We start from the raw sequence: 26,549 nt of genomic DNA on the forward strand, positions 1-26,549 counted from the left end.
AAAAATATATATATTCTTAGGTTTTTTTTTTCCCCCCAATTTTTTTGGTTGGGCTTGAGCCTTACCCACTTATGAACTGGATCCGCGCCTGATTATTGTTCAAGTTAGACATCAAGTTACTGACTAAACAATTGCAAAGTGTTAATTTCCAACACATCTGGAGAGAAACTAACTTCTTAGCGGACACGGTTACTGCTCAGAGATACACCTTAACTATTGCTAGTTGGCATTACAGTATACATCCTTCTACTCTTTATGCTTTTGGTTTTGATTTTCTTAACTTGTTTTTAGAATTTTACTTTATAATTTGTTTCTTCTTATCGAAAAAAAAAATAAGCTAGTTTCACGGTAAGATAAACCATGAATCGACAAAACTAAGTCATCTTCTTTAGAACCATGACATGATTAACACTCTTGCTCCACGTACGTACTGTTGATTTTTGACGTGTGTTGATCGAGTACATAATTAATCAAGCATAACAGCTTGATAGTATTAGAGCCTAGCTTGCGTGTAAACACTATCACTATGGTCTCTCACACACAAGTTCCAAAGGACAAGTGTTGCCTTAGAGGGCTAGCTAAGAAGCTGCCAAGTTTCAAAACGAAAGCTCACTGATCAACTGAAGGATAAACATTAACCCTGGCTAAAGTAGTAAAGAAACCAATGGATTAATGCTTAAAATCGCATGTCGAATAAATGAGTGTCTCACACTAAACTGGGTAGAATACCACGTGCCGAGGAGTGAAGCAATGACATAGACACGTCCCAAACCAGCATACACATGTCGTACCAACAGAATGCCAGACAAACCAAGACCTTGTCAGGAAAGGCATGTAGGTGTCGTTTTGGGGTGCCGCACAGTCGGTGATGCAATTAGAAGGGTCCTCACTCTGCTCCTTACATGACTCTTTAAGAGCTCAACTTGGAAACCTGTTGTTCTTCTTGATTGGGAAGTCCAGTCTGTTTAGCTGTGAAGTTGGAAGTTCTCGATTACTTTGTTTGCTGCAGAGAAAGACATAGCTGTAAGAGATGAAGGTATGTCTTTGTTTATTTCAGCTGTTAGTACCACTGCAGTACTAAATGGTTTGTTTCCTTGTTTATATAAATGCTCTTCAGAGAGACTTGCATCATTCAAGTGACCTATTAGCTCCATATGCATCGGTACGGTGGAACTAATTTACTAGCCAAAGTAGGAAGAGCAGCTTCGTAATTCAGAATATCAAGGATGAATTGAATCTTGAATGCTCAGAAATTAAAGTGAGGACCCTCTACAGAGATGGAGAAATCAAATGTTAATAACATCTAGTAAAAGCAGTACTCATTAACTTAAATAGTACGAAAAAATAGTAGTTTATGGTCTAGCAGGAATTGTTTGAGCTTGCGTTGGGATAGAATGTTCCTTAGCTATGTTGAATCTAAACATGCTTTTCCTGGCACCCAATTGCAAGAAGCAGCATAAACCTGAGTTGAAATAAGATAAGAAATCTGGATATATAGTAGTAGGAAGGAGGGAAAGGTTAGCTTTTTTTCTCTCTGCATGTATAGATTTGTAACTACTTGTTAACCATCTGGCATGTGTCTAACCAAATGTCAAGGTCCATGAAACGAGGTCACACTCTCATTCAAACCCTGATGAGGAGAAGAAAGTAATGACACGGAAGCAGAAGGCTGAGAACAAGGCACATGAAGGAGGCCATCCTCCTAAGAAGCCTAAGGCTGAAGATGATTACAATGGCCATGCAAACGGTAAACCTTCACCTGCAGAGTTTGAGGAACTCTATTCTGCTGTGAAAGAGCATTTGTCAACTGAACAAATGCGAGAAATATTAGAATTTAATGATCAAGACTCTTCCGGCCCAGATGCTGCTGTTCTCAGAAAATGGTAAAGCTGGAATTTGTTTTGGACAGAGGAACTGATGAGTAGAGTTCTGACGATTTCATGGTCTTTTCTAATTTTCGAGTGTGTTGTTTGGACAGCCAAGATCTGTTGTTCTATGGGCCATTAGATAAGTGTCGTATTTGCAATGGTAAATTGGAGTTCAATGGTATACGATATTCTTGCACCGGTACTTACAGCGAATGGGCTTCTTGTACTCTCAACACAAGGGATCCACCAAGGAAGCAGGAACCGACCAATTTACCTGAGAGCGTTGAGAAGTCTCCTGCTTCAGATGTAATTACACCATTACCTATTATTTTCTTCATCTTTGAGATGCTGTACCATGTACATGATTAATCAGCTAACGGGAGAATGTGATGCAGTTGCTAAAGAAATATCAGGACCCAAGTCGCCGGCCTAAGAGGGATTTAAGCACTCCTGATAAGCCCTTTACTGGGATGTTAATTTCTCTAATGGGCCGTCTTACAAGATCACATGTATGGTGTATGGAGTACAGTTGATTTACAAGCCCTCTTTGTCAATTCGTGCTATATACTGAACACTGATCATGCGTTCATTACACATTGCAGCAATACTGGAGACAGGAAGTAGATAAACATGGAGGAAAGGTTGCCAATCATGTGATTGGTAATTAAATATATCCTTTGTTCTTTATATTTTAGCTGCAGTAAACCGCCATTGCTGTTTTGTACTTACCCTATACCCGGAATTTAAAACCATTGCAGGTGTGACGTGCCTAATTGCGTCTCCTGCGGAACGAGAACGAGGTGGTACAAATAAACTGGCTGAAGCAATGTGCGTAATATGTTTCTTTCTGTATCCCTGAAATTTTCAAGAAGTCATATTGTAACATTATGCAAATGAAACTTTCTGATTATTCTGCAGGGAGAGAGGTATACCGGTAGTAAGTGAGAAATGGCTGATTGATAGCATTGAAAAACAAGAACCTCAGCCTCTTGAAGCATATGACATTGTTACTGATCTTGCTCCTGATGGCAAAGGAGTCCCATGGGAGAAAATGGATCCCAGTGAGGAAGCAATTGAGTCGCTTTCAGCAGAAGTATAAAACTCTTAAGATTAATTAATTTTACCATGTATCATGTATCAAAATTGGCATGTATACTGATATTATCTCCCATGCAGCTCAAGCTTTATGGGAAGAGAGCTGTCTACAAAGATACGAAACTGCAGGAGAAAGGCGGGAAAATCTTTGAGAGGGATGAGATATTATACAACAGTGCCGTCTCACGTTGTGATCTAGGACGAAAACTGAACGAGTAATTGACCTTCTCACCTTCTGTTAATGTTCAGGAGTAACTCTGATATAGTAAGGAGCTCCCTAAGTCTTTGATTGTTGCAGTTATTGCATCTTGCAACTGATTATGGTGCCAGAGAACAGCCTGAATTTGTATTACAAGAAAGGTAGAGTTGGGGATGACCCCAATGCGGAGGAAAGGCTTGAAGAATGGAAGGACGTGGACGATGCTGTGAAAGAGTTTGTTAGGATATTTGAGGAAGTAACTGGAAACGAGTTTGAACCATGGGAAAGAGAGAAGAAAATACAGAAGAAGCCATTGAAGTTTTTCCCAACAGACATGGTATATTGTCCTGCTGTTCTTCTTTTTCTCTGATGTTATCCTGATCCGCTAACATTTCTCACAATGAAATAGGACGATGGAGTCGAAGTAAGACATGGAGGGCTTGGTCTTCGTCAGCTGGGAGTTTCTGCCACACACTGTAAACTGCAGCCTGAGGTTGCGAATTTTATGAAGGTCTTGTGCAGTCAGGAGATTTACAAGTAAGGTTACATTTCAAGGCACTTGAAGATTTTATAATTGTTTTGCATGTATAATGCTAAGTTTCTTTGTGCTCTTTGCTTATTATTTAGATATGCTCTGATGGAGATGGGGTTGGATGCCCCAGACTTACCAATGGGAATGCTTACAGATGTCCACCTAAAAAGATGTAAGAAAGTTGCTTCTCATATACTTGTTTCAGTTGTTCGTGTCTAGCAGACCAACTCTGTGTGTGCAGGTGAGGATGTTCTTCAAGAGTTTGTGGAGAAATTGAAATCAGTGAAGGAATCAGGGCCGGAGTCTGAGGCTATCTGGTCGGACTTCAGCCAAAGATGGTTTACCCTGCTGCACTCTACTAGGCCTTTCATATTCAGGAACTTTCAGGAACTTGCAGATCATGTAAGAACTAAAATCACATGTGTACACCCGTCACTTGGAAATTGTTTACTGAATCTCTCTTCATCTTGTAGGCTGCAGCTGCACTGGAGACTGTTCGGGACATAACCGCGGCCTCACATCTTATTGGAGACATGAGTGGGGCTACCATTGATGATCCATTGTCCGATAGATATAGCAAATTACGGTGCTCAATCTCCCCGCTTGATAAGGAATCTGATGATTATAAAATGATTCTGAAGTACCTTGACAAGACCTATGAACCTGTGAAAGTTGGAGATACTGTAAGCATGAAGTTATTTATGTTTGTATAACCTACTTTCCGATCAGTACATAAATGAACAAAAAGGAGTATTAATGCTGATCAATAATGCTTTTCAGGAATATGGACTGTCTGTCGAGAACATATTTGTTGTGGAATCAAATGCATGTCCATCTTTGGATGAGATAAAGAAGCTGCCCAACAAATTCCTCTTATGGTGTGGTAAGATGCTTTAACGTTAGTTCTTGTTCTTCCATAGTGAGGTAAAAATTTTGTGTGCGCCATAGAAAAAATGTGGGTAAGCAAACTGGAACCTGAAAAGTTGAGCTTGAAAGGCTGTGCAGGAATTTTTGTTTGATAAAACGAACTCTGGAGAGTTATTCCTGCGAGTTGAAACACTGTTTCTTGGGATGACTATTTTTGTATTGTTCCCTGCAGGGACACGAAGCTCAAATCTAATGAGGCATTTGCATAAGGGTTTCTTGCCTTCAATATGTTCTCTCCCTGTTCCAGGCTATATGGTAATATGGATAGCAATTTATTCTTGCATACCTTTATGTAGATGTGTTGTACTTCATACATTGATGTGCTGAGCTTTCGGTTTGCAGGCTGGGAAGGCAATAGTTTGCTCTGATGCTGCGGCAGAAGCTGCCAGGTACGGCTATACTGCTGTAGACAGACCAGAAGGTTTCCTGGTATTGGCAGTGGCTTCTCTGGGTGAGGATATCATTGAACTTAAAAGTCCACCAGAGGTACAAGCTTTATGCTAAATTTTATATAGAAATTGTAGTCAACTTCCAAGAGACATTTGACGGTAACACTGTTGCATTCGGATGGGCAGGACACGAAGTCCTTGGAAGACAAGAAAGCTGGAGTGAAGGGCATAGGGAAGAAGAAGACTGATGAATCGGAGCACTTTGTATGGCAAGATGACATCAAAGTCCCTTGTGGACAATTAGTGCCTTCGGATAATAAAGATAGCATCCTCGAGTATAATGAGTATGCCGTCTATGATCCCAAGCAGGTATGAAAAAGATATTGTAGGATGACTTTATTGTGCAACTGCAATCGGTTAATGTTTTGTCTTGCAGACGTGCATAAGGTTCTTGGTGGGTGTGAAGTACGAAGAGAAGAATGCTGTCATGGCCTCCGAGGAGCGACCTTGAAGCTGCCAAGAGGGATCCAAGAAACAAGGAAGGAAGCGCACACTTTTGCTACTACACTTTCGAGGAAATGAGGAGGCTGAGCTGAAAACACCAGAAGGGTCCCAACGACTTTTTGTTATGTTTCTGGGACACGGGGTCCAAGCTCTTTGTGGGGAGGTTGATCTTTTGTTGTATATAGTCCCCTCTTTTGTTGTACAGTAGTGTGACCATTAACATGTTGGGTACAGTGTATGCTAACATGAGGCCTGTGAAGCCTACAAAAACAGAAATGGATCCTGTGTAGTTCGTTTTGTATGACTACAACTACGGTGTGATTTTGTTGTTTAGCAATGCCAATCTTCCATCTCTGTGCTGGTGTGATTTTGTTGTTTTGCAAAGCCAATCTCTCTTTTTGGTGCCCAAAGAAGATCGAGTTTTGAGAATGAAGATGTGCAGTCGAGTTTTCGTCGTCTGTTTGGTTTGGTTTTGCCTTCCCGCTCCCTGAAAGTTGCATTGTTCAGCGAGGGTGGGCTTGTGTCTGTGCTGAGAGGTAGATGTAACAGCATCAGGTGAGCACAACCACATCCTAAAGCTGAGCGCAGTAAGTTGTAACAAGGTCTGTTAGAGCAGCCGCCGTCCATAGAAACTGAGACTAGCAGTTCCACTGTCCTTTCTTCCCCTCGCATATTGTCCTTCCTTCTCCTAGACAGCCAAGGAATATGAGCTCGAAACCAAATATGAAATACCTGTCCGCGTTCATGCCCATAGAATCACGAGACTGTTAGATATGCCAGGTATCTCAAAATCATGGAGCTGAAAATGCTCCTGTCATGACTACCGGTGAGGGAGTTCGATAGATGACCATCCTAGTACACATAGCGATACGGGATTAAAATTCTTAATGGGATTCTACAATGATTCCAACCTTACATTGCAGTTGCAGACACATCCATATACTCTATTGAGTTCCTAGTATAATCCCAAACTTTATCAACCTCTTTCTCTTAAAGAGTATAAGAGACCGCATCCCAAACTTGTAATTCAGCCTTGACAGCCGCCATTGTAACTCTGCTTTTCCATACACTATATGCTCTCATGGACTATCCACACGCACGTTTTGTAATGTTAGACCAATTGTCCCTACAGGAAGCTCTACAAAGACAAGGATTCAAAATGGTTTAACATGTTTAAAAAGAAGAGTGTACCCTCTATGTAGGTTAGTAAAGAGATGAGAAACAGAGAACAAGCAGCAGGTGAGAATTAAAGAAATCCCAGGTGACAACAATAAGCAAATAAATACCTTGAACATGGAGAAGCCACAGAATCATTAGGTAATACAACAAACATTCCCACAACAGAGTCCACCCTGCAGCTAAGAACCCAGCAGGGGCCTCGTAACTAAAAGGGGCTGCAATAGAAGACCATTAGTAGAAGCATACCCTGTTCCTAATTATATAATCCTAATCATAAACCTTGCATCAAGTATGTTTCACATTTATATAATGAGATACAAAATTGTATGTGCTATACTGCTATCTTCTGACTTTCTAATGTGGATTGAAAAGTACTTCTCAACTGCTAGACTAATCAAAGGAACCAGAAGTTCAACAATCAAACAATATGTCACTCATGACATTGTAGACAAATTGCCCCTATATAAAATCTCCATCTGATGTGCCTAGAAGAGCAGTCATTCAAAACTATATCAGAAGTTCATCAAGCTCAATTACATGTTTAAAAAAAGAACCTAAATTGAATGTTTCGGACGTCAAGACTATGCTGATAAATATCTTGAGCAGAAGCCAACAAAAGAAAATAAAACAAAGAAGCTCGGGGATATGAATTGGTCAATACAAAATGAAGCCAAAGGGTACCAAATATTCCCACAATAAGACCAGCAGGTAGGAACCCCATCATATGATTGAAATAGGACGGCATACCCTAACCCACAGCTAAAAACCCACCAGATCTCTCACTCCTACTTGCACTAAATGGTGTATTAAATATAAAAGCACAACAAACTGCAATGGAAGATGCACTAGAGAATATATAGGAAAGTTTCTATGGAATGAACTGACAGTTACAAACATTACAAAATCAGAACTACAGAAGCCAAAGAAATACTAGTGATCATAAAGCAATGGCAATAGCTTTTTCCTTCATTTTCACTTTCACTGTTGGCTTTCTTTCTTTTCTGTGAGATTCTCCCCAGTGCCTCTTCCTTGGCAACTAGAAATATAATATCTTGATGCCGATGATCTATCTGTTTTTTATGCCGACTGAGTGATTTAACCGTTACATATCATACATTCTTCCAAAATATATACGAGTTAAACAATACTTCTTCATCCTTATGACTACAATTCAATTTAGTTGAAGCATACAATCCAATTCTTAATGTGAACCTGTGTCATTCAAATATAAAATGAGCTACAAAGTTGTATACCTTCTGACTGTTTAATGAAATTGGATAAGGAAGAACTTGCCACCCCGCAAAACTAACTAATTATCAACCATCCCAATGGATCCATGACATTCTAGACTAACTTTCTGTAAGAAAAAGCTCCATATGACCATGCCTACAAGAACAATGATTCAAAATGTTTGGATATGCTCAAGAAAGTTCAGTTTCAACGAATCAATTGAGACCCCGGTTTTCATTCCACTCTTACAATAGAATCCCAAACTATCTTTGATAGCACAAGGTCAAAGTATGAAACAGAATCTTCAACAAAATATCCTCAACTGTTTCATAGTAGGAGACTACTATAATACACCAATTTTTTGATGATAGGAAACAGCAAGAATACAACAATTGACACCCTGAGAAACCTATCAACTAGTTCCAGAACACATGATTCAACTGGCAATATGTCATTGATATATAACCACAGGAGGAATCTTGAACTTGTCTGAAAAGAATGGTATTACCTGTGGTCTCTCCACTAAATCATGGTAGAAAGCATATTCAGCCTCATAGTCATGCAATCGAAGCTCAGCCTTCTGATTCGTATGGTAATGGTGTTTAGCTGACTCTGACTTCCCAAAGCCAAATACACTAACTTTGTCACAAATCCCTAAGGCAAGCATAATTGCTTGCATACCAGAAGAGTAATGGAACATAGCAGCATCATGAGCAGCCCCCCATTCATCGAATGACTTCCCCGTCTCCTCCCCAAACCGTTTCAACGAATAATACTTCACAATCCTTGCAGTCAACACATCAAACCGAAGATCAGTCACGAGCAAAGGTGCTTTATGAGACACATTGCATATTGTGTAATCGAAGAAATGCACCGGTTGACAAATGTACATAATTATAGGCACATTCTGTCCATAAGGGTGGCAAAAACAACCATTTCTCCTAGCACAAAGATGCAAAATGTTACTATTTACAAATGAAATGTTCGTTTTTGACCCAACTTTGTCCTCAAAGCTCGCTATCCTCGCATTATTCAATCTAATAACTACTTCATGACTATCAATCAAAGCACCATGATTACTCTTCAACAAAATCCCACTATTCCCAACCACAGCACAAGACTCGTAACGCCTCTGTTCCGAACCTCCCACACTCCCATTCCTCCCATCAATCGGGTCCTTCACAAGTCTAACCAAATCCAACATAACATCAGGCTCAAACCTCCTGTTTCTAGACCAATCACTCAACAATCTCCGAAACTCCAACCAATAACGATAGAACTGAGGAGAACGGAGCATTACCGGATACCCTGCAGAGGTCCTTGCTCTGACATCATGGTGATTAAACCTTCTCCAACTAGCGAAACCCCGGTACCGGCCAAGACTAGCAAAGTTGCCATCCAGAAGTTGCTCTACTTCTTTCTTGGCCTGAGCTCCACCCACGTCGTCAGCAGCGAATCTCAGCAGAGTAGCATTGAACACCGGCTTCGGCGGCGGAAGGAGTGCCTTCTTTTCAAACTCTATCAAGCTCAGGCTGTGCCGGACTGCGGTCCGGCAGCTCAGAGTGGCAGCGAAGACAATGAGGAGGAGGAGGCTGAAGAGTGGTCGAACAGAGAGCTTCATTGGGAGGATGAAGAAGTCGTTGAGAGGGTTTGTGGGTGTTGCTAAATGTGGCCAGAAGTAGAGCCTGCAGATCTTGAAGCTCTGTGGGTTGGAACCATTCTGGGTCACTGTAGATTTCGTCATTTCCAGAAAGTGAGCTCAAGTCTTTCAAGATGGGATTTGTGGAACTGGGTCAGGAGATTTGCATCTGGATTTTTGTTTAAGAGAGTGGGATTTTCATGTGGAATCTTGGGGTGGGATTTGGTTGAGAAATGGGAATTTCATGATGGAATGGAGGAAAAGGATTGGAGAGGTAGGTAAATAGTGTTAGAGGGTATATGGGGTTTGGACCTGGAGGAGATATAGAGCAGGCATTGAGGAGCAGAACCAGGAGACCAACCCCATGATGAAATCTAGGAGGGGGAGGTGAAGGGGAAGGAGCTTGAGAGGCTTTGAAAGTTTGGTTTGGGGTCTGAGGGTAAAGAATTGGCCACTTCATTAATATGGGGGGATTGGATGGTGCTTATTCGCCCCACTTGAAGGAATGGTGTGATCAATGTGATGTGTGCTAGTTTTCTAGTGTTGTGGAGTGCATGGCCACTAAAATTTCTCCCCTTTGGTATTTTTTGTTTTTATGGTTAGAGTAGATTATGGAACTACTTATTAGTTGCAGTTTATGGTAATAATAAGAACTAATTTAAACTTTTGATTTTGTATTCTTTCATGGATTTGACGATTTCGACTCACCTGTATAAATTGTGAGAGGTATGGTATATTTTATAAAATTTACTTATACGTTGTTGCACATCTCATCTCGGTAGTAATGGAAGACGCGAGCAATCTACTTGTTACTACTACAAATTGTAGGCATATCAAACTATAGACATAGGATCACCCATCAAGCACCATGTCTAGATTGCTTATTAGACAAAGTACACTGTATAGTTTGGTGACCAACGTATTATAACATGAATCATAGTTGGAATAATACACTCGAAGACTCGCATGAATCTGAATTGGTACATTCAATCAGATCTAAAGCGAAGTCTTTAACTTTTAATGAAGGCTTTGTAAGCTATTGTTTCATTAATGAAACCTTAGCTTTGAGATATAGAAAAGAAAACACTATATTCCACTATCTTAACATAATATATTTTCTATTTCTATAAAAAATAAAAATCCATCTACCTTGAATTGTTCTTATTTTCCATTTTTCTGTAACGTGAGCATTATGAGTAACCGACTGATGTAGGACGAGAATGAGCCAAATTTAGACAAAAAAATAAAAATTTGGAAGCGACGAATAATAAAAAAGAATGATGTGAAAATCGGTAATTCTCGTGTCAAGAGGTTACTAGCTACAGGAATATTCAAGAAGATGTTGTTTTAGACTTTTCGGGTTAATAAAATAATACTAAATGCTGAATTAGATTAATAAAATGCCGAATCAGATTAATAAAACGATATATTTTGGCCTAAATTTGACTCACAATAGTGAGTCTAGATCTTGTCGTTCCCATTCTGAAAATGTATCATGTGTCCCAAACGAACGTTCTGGCCAAAAGTTACTCTAGATCAGATTTGCTTCTAAAAATCAGTTTTGGCACGAGCAACCCGAAAAGTCTAAATCAACATCTTATTAAATATTCTAACAGCTAACAACTTCTTGACACGAGAATTAACGATCTTCACATCATTCTTTTTTATTATTCATCATTTTTTTATTTTTATTTTTTTCAGTCTAAATTAATTCATTCTCGTCCTACACCACCGACGGTGACACCAGGGTCCATCCTCTTTTCTGAGATAGATGTATGCCATGTCTTTCGCAGGAAAAATCGATCTTTCCGGGCACTTCAGTTGATGGTGACTCTCGAGGCTGGTTCCTTTGAGTCATTATTAAAACGAAGAAGAGAGACTCCTCTAGATTAGTAAGATTAGTGATACACAATAATTTGGAATTAAACTATAAGTTAGATCACTGAAAATTAGAAATGGTGGAGCCAGTGAATAACACCAGAGAAGAGAATCAAATCAACCACATGTCTTTGGTCAACTTTGGAATCTTTCAACTAAATTTTCATATCCCTACTGTTTGGTTGGCAATTTGAGAAGAAACGATTTAGTGGGTATAATATTTGTAATAGCATATAAGCCTAGCTATCGTGCGAAGTGGGTTAACTTTGGGAAAGGTATTATATCTCAAAAACATAAATTAGAGATCCAAGTATGCCTGAAAGTTTGATCCTACAGAAAATATGACTGGAAATTAAACTGTGGTGTACAATATCATAATTGAACATTACTTTTTAGTGAGCGGGTTGCTAGAGCTTCAGTCAAACAAACAAATTGTAGCTATTTAATGCTTTAAAACTAAACTTTCTTATCATGCTTCGATCAAATCCACCGCTGAGACCGCTAGTACTATGAGTACTATGAGAAGAGTTCTAACGAGGATCACTAAATTAAGGAATAGTTGAAGACTTTCTTATTAATCATTTATTACATCTATTTTTTACTTACATTTTTTCATCTCAATTGTTCAGTTTTTAAATCTATATAAGTATATCACTTATATAAATTTTCAGCCAAATTGATGATCGTTAAGAGATCGAACTAAATAAAATCAATGGACGATCTAAATCTGTAAACCATGAGCCGTTCAAATTTATAATTGGTAAATCACATTTATGAATACCTTAACAATTTTCAATTTAGATAAAAATTTGTAGAGATGTGAATATGTGATCAAAAAATGGGTGAAAGAAAAAAGTCTTTGACTTAATGGTCCTTATTAAAACCACTCCCTACATAGCCTCTACATTGCTAGATACTTGATTGGAACAAGATTACAAGGGTCACGTACCTACTAGCAAAACCATGATTCACAAAGGTTTATTCTTACCAGTTACAACAAGCAATCATTGTATTTCTTACAGAAACATCGATCAGTAGTCCTCCAAAAATTGGCACGTACCAAGAGCACGTCCGAGCTTCATATTAATTACCTTTGCATACAGTATCGACCTAAGGTAGGGGTCGTCAATGGGCCGGGCCGGGCCAGGCTCAAAAGCAAATAATTACTATTTCAAGGCCGGGCCGGGCTGGGTTTCTTAGAAATTTTCAGGCCTCCGGGCTAGCCATGGGCTGGGCTTTGTCGGGCCAAACCGGGCCGGGCTGGGCCTAGCTGATTGGGCAGGGCTGAACAGGGCTTTTTTTTCCATCCCGTTTGAAACTGTCGGAACTTCAAATCGATTTCGTCTTCTGCTTTTTGCCAAAGCCGTAAGCAATATGTGATCTATTCATACTAACAGATCTGCCAATTCCATTACTCCTCTATATAAAACTTTGTGAAAAAGGAATCTAAAATATATATAAATACAAGTTCATACCAGATCTGGTAGTATTGAAATAATAAGCTTCCAGATTGATATATTTCTCGGTCGGAGTCATATGATATATTGAGGAAACAAAAAGGAGTGAGAGATGATGGAGTACTGAGTCTGGGATTAAAGAAAGAAAAAGCAAAGAAGAAGTTTGAGGGAGTGATGAGTTTGGGTCTCTGGGAGTATTAAAGAGAAAAAAAAAACATGAAGAAGAAGACTGAGGGATAGAAGCGTGAGAGAAGGAAAGTGATGGAAAGATGACCAACTTTGGACTTAGTGATCTCTTGTACTTATCTCTTTAAAAATAAGTGGCAAACTTTTTTACTATTCTTTTATTAGTATATAATTGTAAAGTAATAGAGTTCCAACCTAAGAAGTCCAATATTATAGTCATTATATATATATACAGACCAAAAACGGGCTTCTGAGCCGGGCTTTGAAGACAGGGCCGGGCGGGCCTCATCAGGCTGTTAAAGGGCCGGGCTGAGGCTTTGAACTCGCTGCCCTTACCCTGCCTTATGCCCACAGGGCTGGGCTTCGATGAGTTTTAATGCGGGCTGGGCCGGGCTTTGGCCTTCTGGGCCAACGGGCCGCCCATGGGCTTTTAAGCCCTTAGGCCAAATAATGACCCCTAACTTAAGATAAAAGAAACAAACAAAAAAACTCTCCCTTCTAGCTGCTAGCTGCATGCATTCCCTATTTTCTTTGCACTTTTCCACATCAATCGATCCCTCCTTAATTTTCCTCAGTCCCTCAAAGGCTGAATGGTCAATCACTCGAAGTTTAATTAGATTACTCATCGATTCATTTTTTTTATACGTAGTCACCAATTTATTTTTAGTGACTAGCTAGCTAGAGATTTTTTTAGTCAATAGCGCAATCGTTAAGAGTTTCAAAGTTTGAGGTTCATTTGAATATATTATGAAGTTTAGGATTAGGGTAATGGTCACGATAAGGGTTAACTAGTTAGGATTGTTGTATCAATCTTTAGTTTAGTTTTGCATTCAAATAATGTTTACATACTTGTTTTGAATCTTAGATTTGACATTACATTTACATGAACAAATTAGTATCAACTATTTGTTGGGGTCATTTTGAACAGAGGCTGCTAGGATTGATAAATTGGCTTGATCTCCTCTATTTTACCCCTCTGAGTTCAAGGACTGAGCCCAAAGCTTCAAGAAGCTCTGTGCGTGTTTTCCCCAGGTCTCTTTGTAGTAACTTGCTGCAGTGGCATATGCTTCTCGTGATATGTTGACAGTAATTTGCGTGGATTTGGTAGCATGACAGATGAAAAAAATACATGAAAGAGCTTGCAAGAAGGCATGTGGCGTGGGAGCTGGAAATATAAGAGTTGCAGAAGATGAGAGGCTTGTTGCGGTGAGGAGAGAAAAGGGTTTTGGTGGTGGTGGATGAGTTTGAGGCTGTTTAAAAGTGAAGTTGGTTTTTGGAGTGAAGGAAAGGATACTTGGCTTGATGCTTGAAGCTTGCTTGTGGGATACATTGGTTGTAGGTATGTTCTGTTGCATGAGTTGTGTTCTCTTTGCAGCAACTAGAAGCCTTTATTTATAGGCCGGAGGAGGTGATCGAATCCAATACAAGATTATGGGATCCATTATTAAAACCAGATCAAGAGAACAAGGTAATAACCATGTGGTTTAAAGGGGGACTAGTTTGTCTCTGGAATTGGATTTGAATAGCAGATTTCTAGGAGTTGTTGTGTGGTTGTAGTCTTGGTGTTGGAATTGACAAAAGTCATAAAACTATATCTTATTGAAAAGGCTGCATGTTTTGAAAAAGCTTGTAGCAGATTAGAACTAGAATAGGTAGAAGGAAGAAATTGAATGAGACTTTGTATTTGGCGCAAAAGAGAAGATAGATTACTGCGGGGTAATTGGATAACTGGGGGATAACTATTGCGGTGAAAGTATTATGCTGTATTTGGTCTTATGGGTTTGGGTTCTCATCTTTGCCTGCCCGTTAAACGATTTAGGTTGTTGGACTTGGATTTTAGTCCCAAGTCTAAAATCGCCAACAACCAAAACCAAGAGTGAACCTCATGTACTTTCGTTACCTTCCACCACACTCAAACTTGTAAACTCCAAGAACGTGGTTGTGGTTTGGGTCCACATGCGTGGTATGAATATTCAAATAAATATGTAACTTTTGTATTTTGAATGTGATTTGCATGTGTATTTCTTTATTGAGCTTGGAATATCAATTGAGCATGAATATTGATTCTTTGGGTATCAACACCATTATAATTGGCTTCATAAAACACGTCAAGATTTTCTATATTATAGAATCGCGCATAATTTACTAGTGTACTAATTAAGCCTCCAAGGAATAATTTACCGTGATCTGCAGCACAAGTATATATGAAGAGAAATTCATACTTTGTTTCTTGTATCATAAGCAAATGAAAGCCGATCTCGCTTACCCAATTTCAGTCGACAAATTTTCAAACAAGTCATGCACCAATCTTAACAAACAAAAGGATCATTGAACCATTAAACTTATCATTAGAAACGAAATTTACAATGACAAGGCAATACCGCCCAACCAAACCAAACGTAACAACCCCAAACCACACGACGAAAGTCAAAAGACCCTTACACCCTTGACCGGCGACGGAGGGACTCTCAGATCCTCTGCAGCTTCTCGCCCCTGATGACCGGATTGGCCTTGGCTATCTGCTCCCTCCCCATGCTCCTGAAGTCGAACCCGCACGCGTGCTGCTCCGGGTACCTGTGCGTCCCGCAGAACGTCATCCCGCACCTGCACTTAAACCCCGTCAGCCCCACGCGCCGCTTGCACGCCATGCACCTGTTCGCCTGACTCGCCGCCGCGGGCACCGCCGCCACCTCCTCCTTCTTCTCTTCCTCCTCTACCTTCGCGTCGACGACCACGCGCTCGCTCTGCTGCGTCGCGACGGAGACCGGTGACGAAGGAAAGAAAGCCGAAGACGAAGAGGAGGTCGCCGCCGCCGCAGCAGCAGAGATGATGGTTTGGTTGAGAGAGAGGGCTTGCTGTTCCTTGTGCTGCAGATCACGGTAGCACTTGGAGCACAGGTTTTGCGTGGTGGGGCTCCCGAAGAATCCGCAGTTGTTCACGCACAGCTTCTGCGCCTGGCATCTATGCTCTTCCGCCATATCGATCTAGATCGATCTCTTTAATTTTGAAGATTTCAGATGTGAATTTGCAAAAAGAAAAAATGGAGAGGGGATGGGAAACTGAGGCGGGTATATATAAAGGGAAGGCAAAAAGAGAGAAGGAAAAAGGAAACCAGGCGCGCGGTCCTAAGCTGCGGGGGGATTCCTGGTCCTCAAAGGAAAGAAAATTCCAGAGAGCTTCTTCCCCTTTCTTCTCGTTTCCTCTTTTCTTTTTCGTCTCAAAACAAAGAGTATGCCTCTTGTTGGCTGCAACCTCTCTCCTCTTTCTTAATGCGCGTAAAGGAGACAAAGCCGGAGGACCATTCAAATTAAGGGATGAGTGGTGTATATGTTCTGGAAGCCGTTTAGGCCACGGTAGTGTTTTGGGGGTTTTTTAATCACCACGCCATCTTAGACCGGTTAATGAGTCTGTGGGGTCAATCTTGACCGCTAATTTCGGTTTAGTGGCTCCTCCTTTTTTGATTTGTTTCTTGATTATATTATCTTGCATGATTGTTAGCCTTTAGCTATCACAACTTCACAAGTCCTTTTTCTCTTCAGTTCATCAGGCTTCTCATTTGGGCCTGACGTTAAGTGAAGCGAAATGACTTGAATGAAAAGGAAGCTGGTGTCCAAATCCGTTTATTCGGGTTCAGAGAGATCAGAGTCCAAAAAAATAGAAGTTACATATTATATTAGGTGTTTTTCTCTAATAAATAGTCAAATTACCAAATTTAGGGCAAATTTGTCATTTTGGCATCCTCTGGTGACTCACATGAGTTGCACATGCTCGAATTAACATAAAACGTGATAAAAATTTTAGACATGTACTACGTTGAAATGAAAATAAGGGTCCAGGTAACATATCAATAACTTTAAAAGATCAAGTACCATTTTAATAGTCTTTAAAGTGTTCAGACACCGTTGGTGTAAACAAAAAATAAAATAAAAAGAATTTTAATGCTTATATATCAATTTTCACCTTAGAGGATAGGTCCAACTGAGTATATATTTATCTTTGATGGGAAATGACAACCGTTAAGTTGAGGAGCCACGAGGGCATCTCAAATTTACTATGTCAAAAGAAGAGCCACCAAAACATCGAATGAAACTCTATTCTCCTAAATAACCTCATTTGCAGCATTGTGTCCTAAACTTTCTAAAATATCATAAATGGTCACTGACTTTTGACCCATTAGTCACTTTACTCACTCACATTTCAAAAATATAACTTAACTCACTCACTTTTGACTTTGTCTCTGACTTAACTCATTGTCGTTAACTCAACCATTAGGAGCCTTTAACATCAAGGGTATATATGTCTAAACACCAAAAAAGAATTTCCAATTAGTTTTTTTTTTAGGAAAAAATAAAAAATGGTGTTTCTTCATCAGATTTTTAATTCTAAGTCATTTGTTTTGAATTAGAAATTGCTGAATTTTTTTTTTAAAGTTGAAAATAATTTAATAAGTTTAAAATAAGAAAAATAAGCATTTTTTAGTTAATTATTTTTACTACGAAGAAAATAACTACAAATAATATATATTTTTTCAAAATAATTTCAGATTTATTTAAGTTACTCTTTTTCATAGATTTCAAGAAAAAATAATTGGAAAATAATCTAATAACTTTAGAAATAAAAAAAGAGAGTTAGAAATGCATATTATGTGTGTAATACCCTGGAAATTTGATATTAGTTTCTAATATTATTTTGGAAATTATCTAAGTAGGAGTTGTGCGGTTTTGTGGTTTAGTGAGTGGACTTGAAGTTTTCGAGCATTTAATTTCTTGAAAATGCTTTATTTTGAAGGGTCAAGAGTTGACTTTTTAATCTATTGGGTTTCTCGAAAAACTTCTTTCACAAAAGTTGTAGAGCATGACATACGAGTTCGTAGACACGTGGCACGCGTAAAATGGTCTTCGTATGAGAAAGTTATGATCAACGGAAGTTCGTGGCTTTACGGGATTTTGGGTTGAATAAGAAAAGTTTAGGGTTTCCACTTCATTTTTCCGGAACCCATTTCTTTCTCTCTTCCTTCTCTCTCTTCTCTCTCTCCGGAGCTGCCAACGCCCTCCGCCTTCGCCGTCTGACGGCGGATTGCCACGAAACAACCTCCATTTGATTCATCATGTCCTCCTCTAGTTGTTGGTGTCAGTCTTTGACCTTGATAGCCATCGACGGCGGCGCAGCTGAGCCCGAAAGCCACTACACTTCCGGTCGCTGCCCTCTCCCGGCGACGTACGATGGCGACCAAGCTAGTGCAGCCACCGTTCCTTTGTGAAGCTATCAGACCTTGTGGGTGGCTCCAATTCGAATCGGCGTGGTAGAGCAAGCGGCGCTGCCCTTGCCTGCGACCGTCGAATTCGACGGCGATTAGGGGTGAAGTTTAGGTGAGTTTCGATCCTCTTTCTCATCAGAGTTTACTCTTGTGTGTCTTGCAACTCGATTTTTGAGAGTGTGGTTCAGATTTGCAGTTTGAGGCAGTGAGTTTGCGGTGACGTTTCGGACCCAATTCCAGTCAAATTGGTTCAAGCATTAGGTATAAAAGATGCTTCCCTTACTTCAATCTACAAGTTTGCTGTTGGAAGTTTGTTCAAATTTTGAAGTTGATGGGGTGGCGCGTGGGGCTCACTCGCCGCCACCTGTGGTGGTGCGTCCGGTAGTGTCTGTGGTGTTTTGTGGTGCTGGTTAGGTAGTACTCTCTGATACGAACGTGTTGCTATGTTGGTTGTAGGTTTTGGTTACCAATATTGCATGCTAGGACTTTTGGTGAACTTTAGACTTGTGCAAGGTTTTGAGTTTCTGTTTTGGGAAATAAAAGCAGCAATTTTGAGTCGTTAATTCGATGACCTTGGAAGGTTGTCCTCCTTTGGGTTAAGGTTTAGTTTAAGGGTGTTTGTTATCCTATGGTCCTTTGATTTCTAAGGTTATTAATTGTGTAACTATAGGTGACTTGTGAAGTGTGTTGAGCTTGGTTCTTGAGTTTCTTTTGTGAAGACGCAGCGGGATTTTTAGGTGAGTAACATCTCACCAAGGTTCACTTGGGACCAATTATTTATAGAATTGTGTGATGATTATTGATGATGATTATGATAATTATTGTGTTGATGATAATGATTATTATGATGATGATGGTGATGATGATAAGGTTTATGTTGATAAAATGTTGATGAAAATATTGATGATGATGATTATGATGATGATAATGTTGATGGAAATATTGATGATTGTGATGATGATAATGATTATGATGATAAGATGATAATGATTATGATGATAAAATGATAATGATTTAAAAAAAAATTATGTTTTCCTTTTTGTTTGTTTTAAAATATATGAGCTTGATCGCCAACGACTCATAGGTAAGAGAAAACAAGTTTTCTTTTTAAATGATTATTTTAAGGTTCTAGTGACTATAATATCTTTAGTTCTTTGTAGATTATTCTTGTGAGAAAATCTATGTGTGTGTATATATATCTCTTTGTGAAAAGGTATATTATAGTGAGGTGTCGCTTGTCTGGTTTTATTGATGTAGTTATTTGTGTATTAGTTGTGGATGTGTGCCTTAGTGGTGATTGTTTGCATTCGTTGTGTAATGGTGCTTTAGTGATGATTGTGTGCATTCGTTGTGGAATGGTGCCTTAGTGATGATTGTGTGCATTCTTGAGTGGTGATTGTGTGCCTTAGTTGTGGGTGTGTGTGCCTTAGGGGTGATTGTGTGCATTAGATTAGGAGCCTTCGTGGTGGACGTGGAACCAAGCCTTGGCCGGGTGATTGGTTACGGTCAGTATAAAGCTCTAGTTTGTCGGTACTTCATGGGGGATGACTTTGTGTTGACGAACCCATGAGTATGTGTTTGTCTAGTTACTTATGAGGGATGACTATGCGTTGACGAACTCATAAGTAAAGGTTGTGAAATGATTGTGTGATGTTCTTATATGTTGTCATTTAAATTTCTTACTTTGAGTATCTCCTGAACTATGCTTATCCGCAGGAGATTCTCTAATTTTAATCGTGTGATTTTAATGGAATTCCTGAACTATACTTTTTGCAGGATTTCATTTATGATTTGATTGATTTTGAATTGTTGTGTTCTTTTAATTATTTCTTGGGTGCCTTATTTCTTTTGAATTCTCTTGATTTTAAGGGATTCTTGAACTAAGTTATTAATGCAGGAATTTCCAGTTTTATCTTATGTGATGTTGGAATGATTGAGTTTTATTTTGAGAGTTACTCATACGAGCTTTTTAAGCTTACCGGATTTGTTGTTTACAACCCGGTGCACCAATTCATGGTGTAGGGGTTAGACCTACAGGTGATGATCAGCAGGGTTGAGGCAGTGGCTTAGGAGCTGGGTTTTAGGCGATGTACTTTTTGTATATCATGACGGTTGTTTTTAAGCTCATGTGAGCTACTTTTTATTACTTGACTTTTGAAGTTGTTGTAATTATAGAGATGTAATGTTTAACTCGGTTGATGAGTTTGTTGATTCTTACATTTCCAGTATTTGTTTTTAGTTTGGAAGTGTTGAGCAGGTTTTGGGATATTAAGATTTTGAGTTTTATTATGCCCAAATTTTTGAAAATTTTCAAAAATTGGGGCGTGACAATGTGGTTAGACAAATACACCCTCAATTTTAATGATTTCTCAATGGTAGGTTTAATGGCAGTGAGTTAAGTGAGAAACGGGATTAAAAATGAGTGAGTTAAGTGATTTTTTTGAAATGTAAGTGAGTAAAGTGATTAATGAGTCAAAAGTCAGTGAGCGTTTGTGATTTTTTGCCAAAAAATGTGCTCAAAGTTTAACAGGTTTAATGTCCTGGATCAACCTGAGGAGTCTCCACGGGGGTTGAGAAGTATCATTGACCACATCAATGACCATTTTGGTATCAACTTCAACCTCCAGAATTGAGTAGCGCACCTCTGTTCTTTCTTTTTCTTGGTTTGAGAGTAGCCTTTGTTCAAAAGCCATTTTTAAGCAATCCCTTGAAGCACGAGCTTCTGCGATTGGAACAGATGCCGCACCATAGTTTTGTCATTGTAGCAGTTAAGGAACTTCCATAATTGTCTCAGAAGATAAAGCCACCAGCTGCAGAACCATCCCTCACTGAACCATCAAAATTCACTATTTGTCTCAAGTAATTAAACTGCAATTGATTTCTTAGTGGTATCTATGACCCTCTCTAGCTAGAGTGAGAGATGAGCAGTCTTATATGGTGAATCAAGTTTGTAACTTATTAGACAGGGTTTAGGACCTCTATGTAAAACATTGATACTGACATGATATTATGATCATTGAATATGTGGAATAATTCTTATACTTGAGATATTGGTTTCATATCCGCTACTACCGACTGAGGTGATAAACATGGTTACTACAGCATGGTAGTCACCTACTTCTCTTAGGTATAGGGCTTCATTTCTCCTGGAAATGTGACCATCATCAATGACGCATCATTTCTCCTACTTTACTATAGGGAAGTTATGAAGCTGCTATCTTTCAGACCCGTACATGTAAATCTCAATCCAAACTTGGTCAATATTGTTGGTGTCGTTTTTTAGCACCAACGGGTCAACGAGAGTTCCGTTGAAATCATACTTGTAAAGTGGTGGGGGTATTCTCTTGTAGCGGGTCTATCTTCGCCCTTCGGCTAGTTTGACTATTTCCATGGTCTTGGCCGTCTATCTCCGGCTGATGCCGGGATTCCGCGTACCACCTTGTGGTGGTCTTCCTCTTCTTGAAGGTGAGCTAGCTTCCTCTCTTTAAAGGTGAGCTAGCTTCCTCTACTTCATTGGTGGACTTTCTCCACTCCTTTGGTGGACTTCCTTCGGCTAGTGTCGGGGTTCTGCGTACCACCTCGTGGTGGGCTTCCTCTCCTTGAGGGTGAGCTAGCTTCCTCCACTCCTTGAAAGCGAGCTAGCTTCCTCGCACCTTCTTCTTGGCGTTGGACATCCGCCACTTGACTTGGGTCTTCTCTTCCTCAAGTTGGTGTACTTCCTCCAGCTGATGGTCGGGGTTCCGCGTACCACCTCGTGGTGGGCTTCCTCTCTCTTGAAGGTGAGCTAGCTTCCTCTCCTTGAACGTGAGCTAGCTTCCTCTCCTTGAAGGTGAGCTAGCTTCCTCCACTCCTTGAAAGCGAACTAGCTTCCTCGCGCCTTCTTCTTGGCGTTGGACATTTGCCACTTGACTTAGGTCTTCTCTTCCTCAAGTTGGTGGAGTGTCATTGAATGACCTGTTGACATGTGAGCTAGGAGGTTATCGGAGGACCAGCCTAAGGCTGGCCAAATACTCTCCGACGCCTAATTAAGTAAAGTGTTTGAACAATAAGTAGAGATCAGAATAAATAGGGCTCAAGTATAACATGATTTTATGAAAGGAGATGAATGAATGTGCCTAGCAACTATGCTTCTTGGCATGGGAGGAGACCCTCTTCATGTGCCTACAAAGAGAGATGGATATATATATATATATATAGCCCTTCTTGGCTGTGGACGTCCGCACAGAAGGTTTCGGTGCGGATTTCTATTTTTGCACCACTTTCTGATCAAATTTCCTCATCTCCACCGTCTAGTATCTAGATAATATTGTGTAGATCATCTCTGCAAAATTTCAGCCAATTTGGTGATCGTTAAGACCCTCAAACTCGAGTTTTTCTGATATGAACACAACCAGACAGAATTCAGTCCGTCCATTTGTTTTTCGAGTTTGAGGACCTTAATGATTACCAAATTAGCTGAAATTTTGCAGAGATGATCTACGCAATATTATCTAGATACTAGACGGTGGAGATGAGAAAATTCGATCGAAATATGGTGCAAAAATGGAAAACCGCACCAAAACTTTGGTGCAGACGTCCGCACCTAAGAATTCCTGTATATATACATATGTATATATATATGTAAGTATATACACATACATAGAGAGAGAGACAGAGAGAGAGAGAGAGAGAGTGTGTGTGTGTTGTTGTAATTGAGGAAAAAGAGAGAAGAATGGAATTGTGTCTATGCCTTCAGCCTTGGGAAGGCTTGATATTTATAGGAAGAGAGGTTGGTGATGTGGAAAGAAAGAGCATGGGCTCAGCATGGCTCTTCCCCAAATGAGGGTGTCAGCCTTGCTTTCTGACATTCCAAGATGGGTTTGGTAGAGTTGGTAACACGTGTCGACACTATGTGGTCTCTTCTTATTAAATTAATTTTTGGCCATGCCTTCGTGACACGTGAGGAAGGTGGGTGACAGGTAAACCATTAGCTGACATGTCTCTATGCGACTCTTGGACGTCCAAGAGAGAGTTTGAAGGTTGAGGCTCTTAAGCCTTGAAGGTCGAACTCTTGGTCTTGGACGTCGAAGTATCGACCTTGAAGGTTGAGGTTCTTAAGCCTTGAAGGTCGAACTCCTGGTCTTAGAGGTCGAAGTATCGACCTTGGAGGTTGAGGCTCTAGACCCATTTAGACTATACTTCTCTAATGATTCGCTCACAATATGCTCTAATCTTACCACACTAGCTAGAAGGTGAGGTAACCACTTGGTGGCATGCCAAGACACTTGGTGATAGTCCAAGAAAGACTTTGGATGCTAGGTTGGGCATCTCACTATTATTTACGTGTGAGGATCATCTTTATTTCTCGAATAATGGTTTGGGTGCTTTGAAAGGTTAGAGTCATACGTGGATCTTTGATATTTCAACGCTTCCTACGTGGAATGGGTTGAAAAGTCAAGTTTCGTTGTCAAACCAAATTATGACACCAACAAGCCCCCAGTTCCCTAGACATCCAAGGCCTTTGTTGGATAGGGAACTCAATTGGAAGAAGAATTTGGTGAACCTAAAAAATTGAGTAAGTGGTTTTTGTTGAAATGACAAGAGTTGATTGCATATGAAATCAATCTTGTCGCGTCGAGGTAAGTTTTCTAGGGTGGATGACCATCTTATTGCTAGCTCAAAGGTTGGGACAATGAAGGTCCTAAGTGGGTTATGTCGATCATCCTCGACTTCAAGTAATGATATCCTTCATTGGTGAAGTAGTTCTTCAAAGGAGACTAAATCCTTGGTGAGTGTCTCGAATAGATAAAGAGTTGCACCATTGTTAAAGGGTGAGCAAGGATTAAACTTCTTCGTTTTTGTTTCCCTTTGAGTTCTAAATATTGACTCTAATTTTGCATCTAAGAGCACTATCCCTACTCTTGCTAATTCCGCTAAACGATTAGCATGAAGTATAAGGGAATGTATGACCTCTAGCTATTGTTCGGTCTAAAATACTCACTATTCGCTTTGGTGAGTGGGTGTCCAAGAGCTGTGAACGCTCTTCATAATCCCTAAGACTCACTCAGCTGGTATGTCAAGTGAGTTGGACCTCGAGGGCACCCTTGAGGATTGGTCTCAGAGAGACTCTTTTTCTGGTAGCTTAAGTAGGTTACCTTGTGTGCACTCTGTGAATTGGTCTCGGCTAGCGAGGCTCTTTCATCTGGTGGCTCAAGTTCATGAGTGTTGGATGATCAAGGGTGTCTATTATACAAGCTACTAACTAGTACTACTTTTATCTTGGATGGACTTTTGCTGAGATAGCTATACCTTTGTGTTCCAATAAACTTCTAGGAGTTTACGTAATAGACTTGTGGAACTGGTACTCCATTTGGTCCGCGTTTGGGCATTGACACATGTTCATCAGTAATGAGCTGACGTAACAAAAACTGAGTAGTCATATGCTTAGCATGGGGGTCTTTGCCGAATTGTCGAATAGATGGATATATTTTCATGCTAATTCGTTTGTGCAAATTCCGATCTCAACATGATTCATAGTATGCAAATAGTAGATAGATATATAGTTCTTATAAGATATAACATTGTACAAGATATATAGATATATATAGGTTAATACTTAATATAGTTGGGTCCCTTACTGTCACATCCCGACTCTTAAATTTTTACCTTAATTACTAGCTTTGGTATTTAATAAGAATTTTACCGTCTCCGTCAATGAGGTTATAGTTTAATTGGTCCTTAAAAGGGTTTTGGGGGACGATTATTTCAGAGAATTATGCGTAGGAGAAAAATGTGACGACGGTAAAAATAATAAATGTTGACTAATAAAAGGTAATTTTTTTTTAGTGGTGTATTATTTTGTAGGGTTATTTTGGAGTTGGGTTTATATTTTTGGTGTGGTTATATTGGTGTTGGACCGGTTTGGGGAGGCCCAAACCATTTCTCTTCTTTCTCCCTTCTCCTCTTCCTTCTGACGCTATCTCTCTCTCTCCCGCTGCCAATTTTTCTTCTCCTCCGGCCGCCGTTGACCGGTTGAGCTAGGCCACCGTACCGGTCACTTTTGGACCGCTGTCCTTCCCTCTCTAGTCCTGGGTTGGTGACTGCCCCTCTCCCGTCGGCATCTGCAAGTTATCACGGCAAGGAGTCGTGGTGGTCCTTTCACCGGAACTCTCTCCTCCGGCCACCATAGTCTAAGCTACTTGACTCAATAGGAAGCTCTCCTCCCGTGCATCAATCCCTCAAAAGGTCTCACCCTCTCTTGAGCTAGGTAAGGAGAAATATGGAGTTGAAAATTCTAGGGCTCATTTCGATTACCCTATCTAGGCTTAGAATTTGTGTTTGTGCTAGTTAGGAAAGTTGTAGAGGGAGTTGAGAGAAAAATGCTGTCAAAATTTGGTAGGCATTGGAGGTTGCCGGAGTCGGTCTCCGGCCGCCGCCATTGTTTAGTAGTTGGTTATATTAAGGGGAGTTATTGATGAGAATTTTGGAATTTTTGGAGGAGTTTTGGATAGGTTTGGGGATTTTTAAAGCTTAGTAATTTTGGCGGTTATTTAAGGTAGAATCCGGCCGTTAGATTAAAGTTGTATAATCTGTAGAAGGTTGAATTAAAGCTGCTAGTATATTCGGTGAAGTTTGGACCATATTGAGTTAAGAATGGTGAAGTTGGGCAATGATGAGTGTGTTTGAGGCTCACATTTAATTTTGCCTATTTTGTGTAAGTTTTGGATTTTTGGTTGGGAAATTAATTATATATTTGGAACAGGACGTGAGGAGGCTCGAGCTGAAGAGGCCTGGGAGCGACATCAGACTTAGGCCTATTTTGTGAGTGGACTTTTGTTTTAATTAAAAGCATGCGATGCATTATATTGATGATCATTTATTCTTTTGCTGAGATTTATTGCTTTCTTGGATATTTGGCAATTTTCCTCTTTTGGAAAGTTCCCGAAAATGAGATTTTCGGTCGATATGTATATTGGATGTTATGAGTATAGCATATATATAAATGCTAGCTAGCCATACGTGCTTGGTCCGTCATAATGAGGTAAAATTCCATTATGGTGTGACGTGAGTGTTAGACACAAATGTCATGGCCCTATATGAAAACTACTTTCTTATTTGGTTCTTATAGGTTTTCATATAGGGAGTCCACACGTATAAACACCCGTTCTCTTCGGTCATAATGAGGAAAAATTCCATTGTGGCGCCACATGAGCGTTTGACGCAAGCGTCG

At 39.9% G+C, this 26,549-nt stretch overlaps 3 protein-coding genes across 4 annotated transcripts; 1 reads left to right on the plus strand and 2 right to left on the minus strand.

Moving 5' to 3' along the window:
- The first annotated feature begins 864 nt into the window (after nucleotides 1–864).
- On the plus strand, nucleotides 865–5,868 carry LOC101312314 (poly [ADP-ribose] polymerase 3-like). The gene is made up of 18 exons (XM_004291564.1): nucleotides 865–1,036; nucleotides 1,597–1,883; nucleotides 1,979–2,174; nucleotides 2,264–2,377; nucleotides 2,471–2,528; nucleotides 2,627–2,696; nucleotides 2,787–2,961; nucleotides 3,045–3,178; nucleotides 3,262–3,499; nucleotides 3,572–3,699; nucleotides 3,790–3,866; nucleotides 3,936–4,096; nucleotides 4,168–4,377; nucleotides 4,475–4,577; nucleotides 4,794–4,876; nucleotides 4,964–5,107; nucleotides 5,197–5,379; nucleotides 5,447–5,868. Exons 1-18 carry the CDS (start codon nucleotides 1,031–1,033, stop codon nucleotides 5,519–5,521), a joined length of 2,442 nt encoding a protein of 813 aa, XP_004291612.1. The 5' UTR covers nucleotides 865–1,030; the 3' UTR covers nucleotides 5,522–5,868.
- Nucleotides 5,869–6,241: 373 nt separating this feature from the next.
- Nucleotides 6,242–9,986, minus strand: LOC101312601 (CMP-N-acetylneuraminate-beta-galactosamide-alpha-2,3-sialyltransferase 1-like). 2 transcript variants are annotated; one of them, XM_004291566.1, is made up of 3 exons: nucleotides 8,432–9,986; nucleotides 6,801–6,908; nucleotides 6,242–6,652 (listed from the first exon to the last, which is right to left on the minus strand). In XM_004291566.1, the coding sequence occupies exons 1-2, from the start codon at nucleotides 9,665–9,667 to the stop codon at nucleotides 6,873–6,875; spliced, it is 1,272 nt and encodes a 423-aa protein (XP_004291614.1). In that variant the 5' UTR covers nucleotides 9,668–9,986; the 3' UTR covers nucleotides 6,242–6,652; nucleotides 6,801–6,872. The 2 variants fall into 2 exon arrangements, with proteins under 2 accessions (XP_004291614.1, XP_004291613.1); XM_004291565.1 differs by lacking the exons at nucleotides 6,242–6,652; nucleotides 6,801–6,908 and having other exon boundaries at nucleotides 7,915–9,986.
- A 5,565-nt stretch (nucleotides 9,987–15,551) lies between these two features.
- On the minus strand, nucleotides 15,552–16,061 carry LOC101313091 (zinc finger A20 and AN1 domain-containing stress-associated protein 3-like). The gene has a single exon (XM_004291567.1). It carries the CDS (start codon nucleotides 16,059–16,061, stop codon nucleotides 15,552–15,554), a length of 510 nt encoding a protein of 169 aa, XP_004291615.1.
- Between the last annotated feature and the right edge of the window lie 10,488 nt (nucleotides 16,062–26,549).

This window comes from Fragaria vesca, linkage group LG2 (genome assembly GCF_000184155.1).
Source record: "Fragaria vesca subsp. vesca linkage group LG2, FraVesHawaii_1.0, whole genome shotgun sequence".
In the NCBI taxonomy this organism is placed as follows: Eukaryota; Viridiplantae; Streptophyta; class Magnoliopsida; order Rosales; family Rosaceae; genus Fragaria; species Fragaria vesca.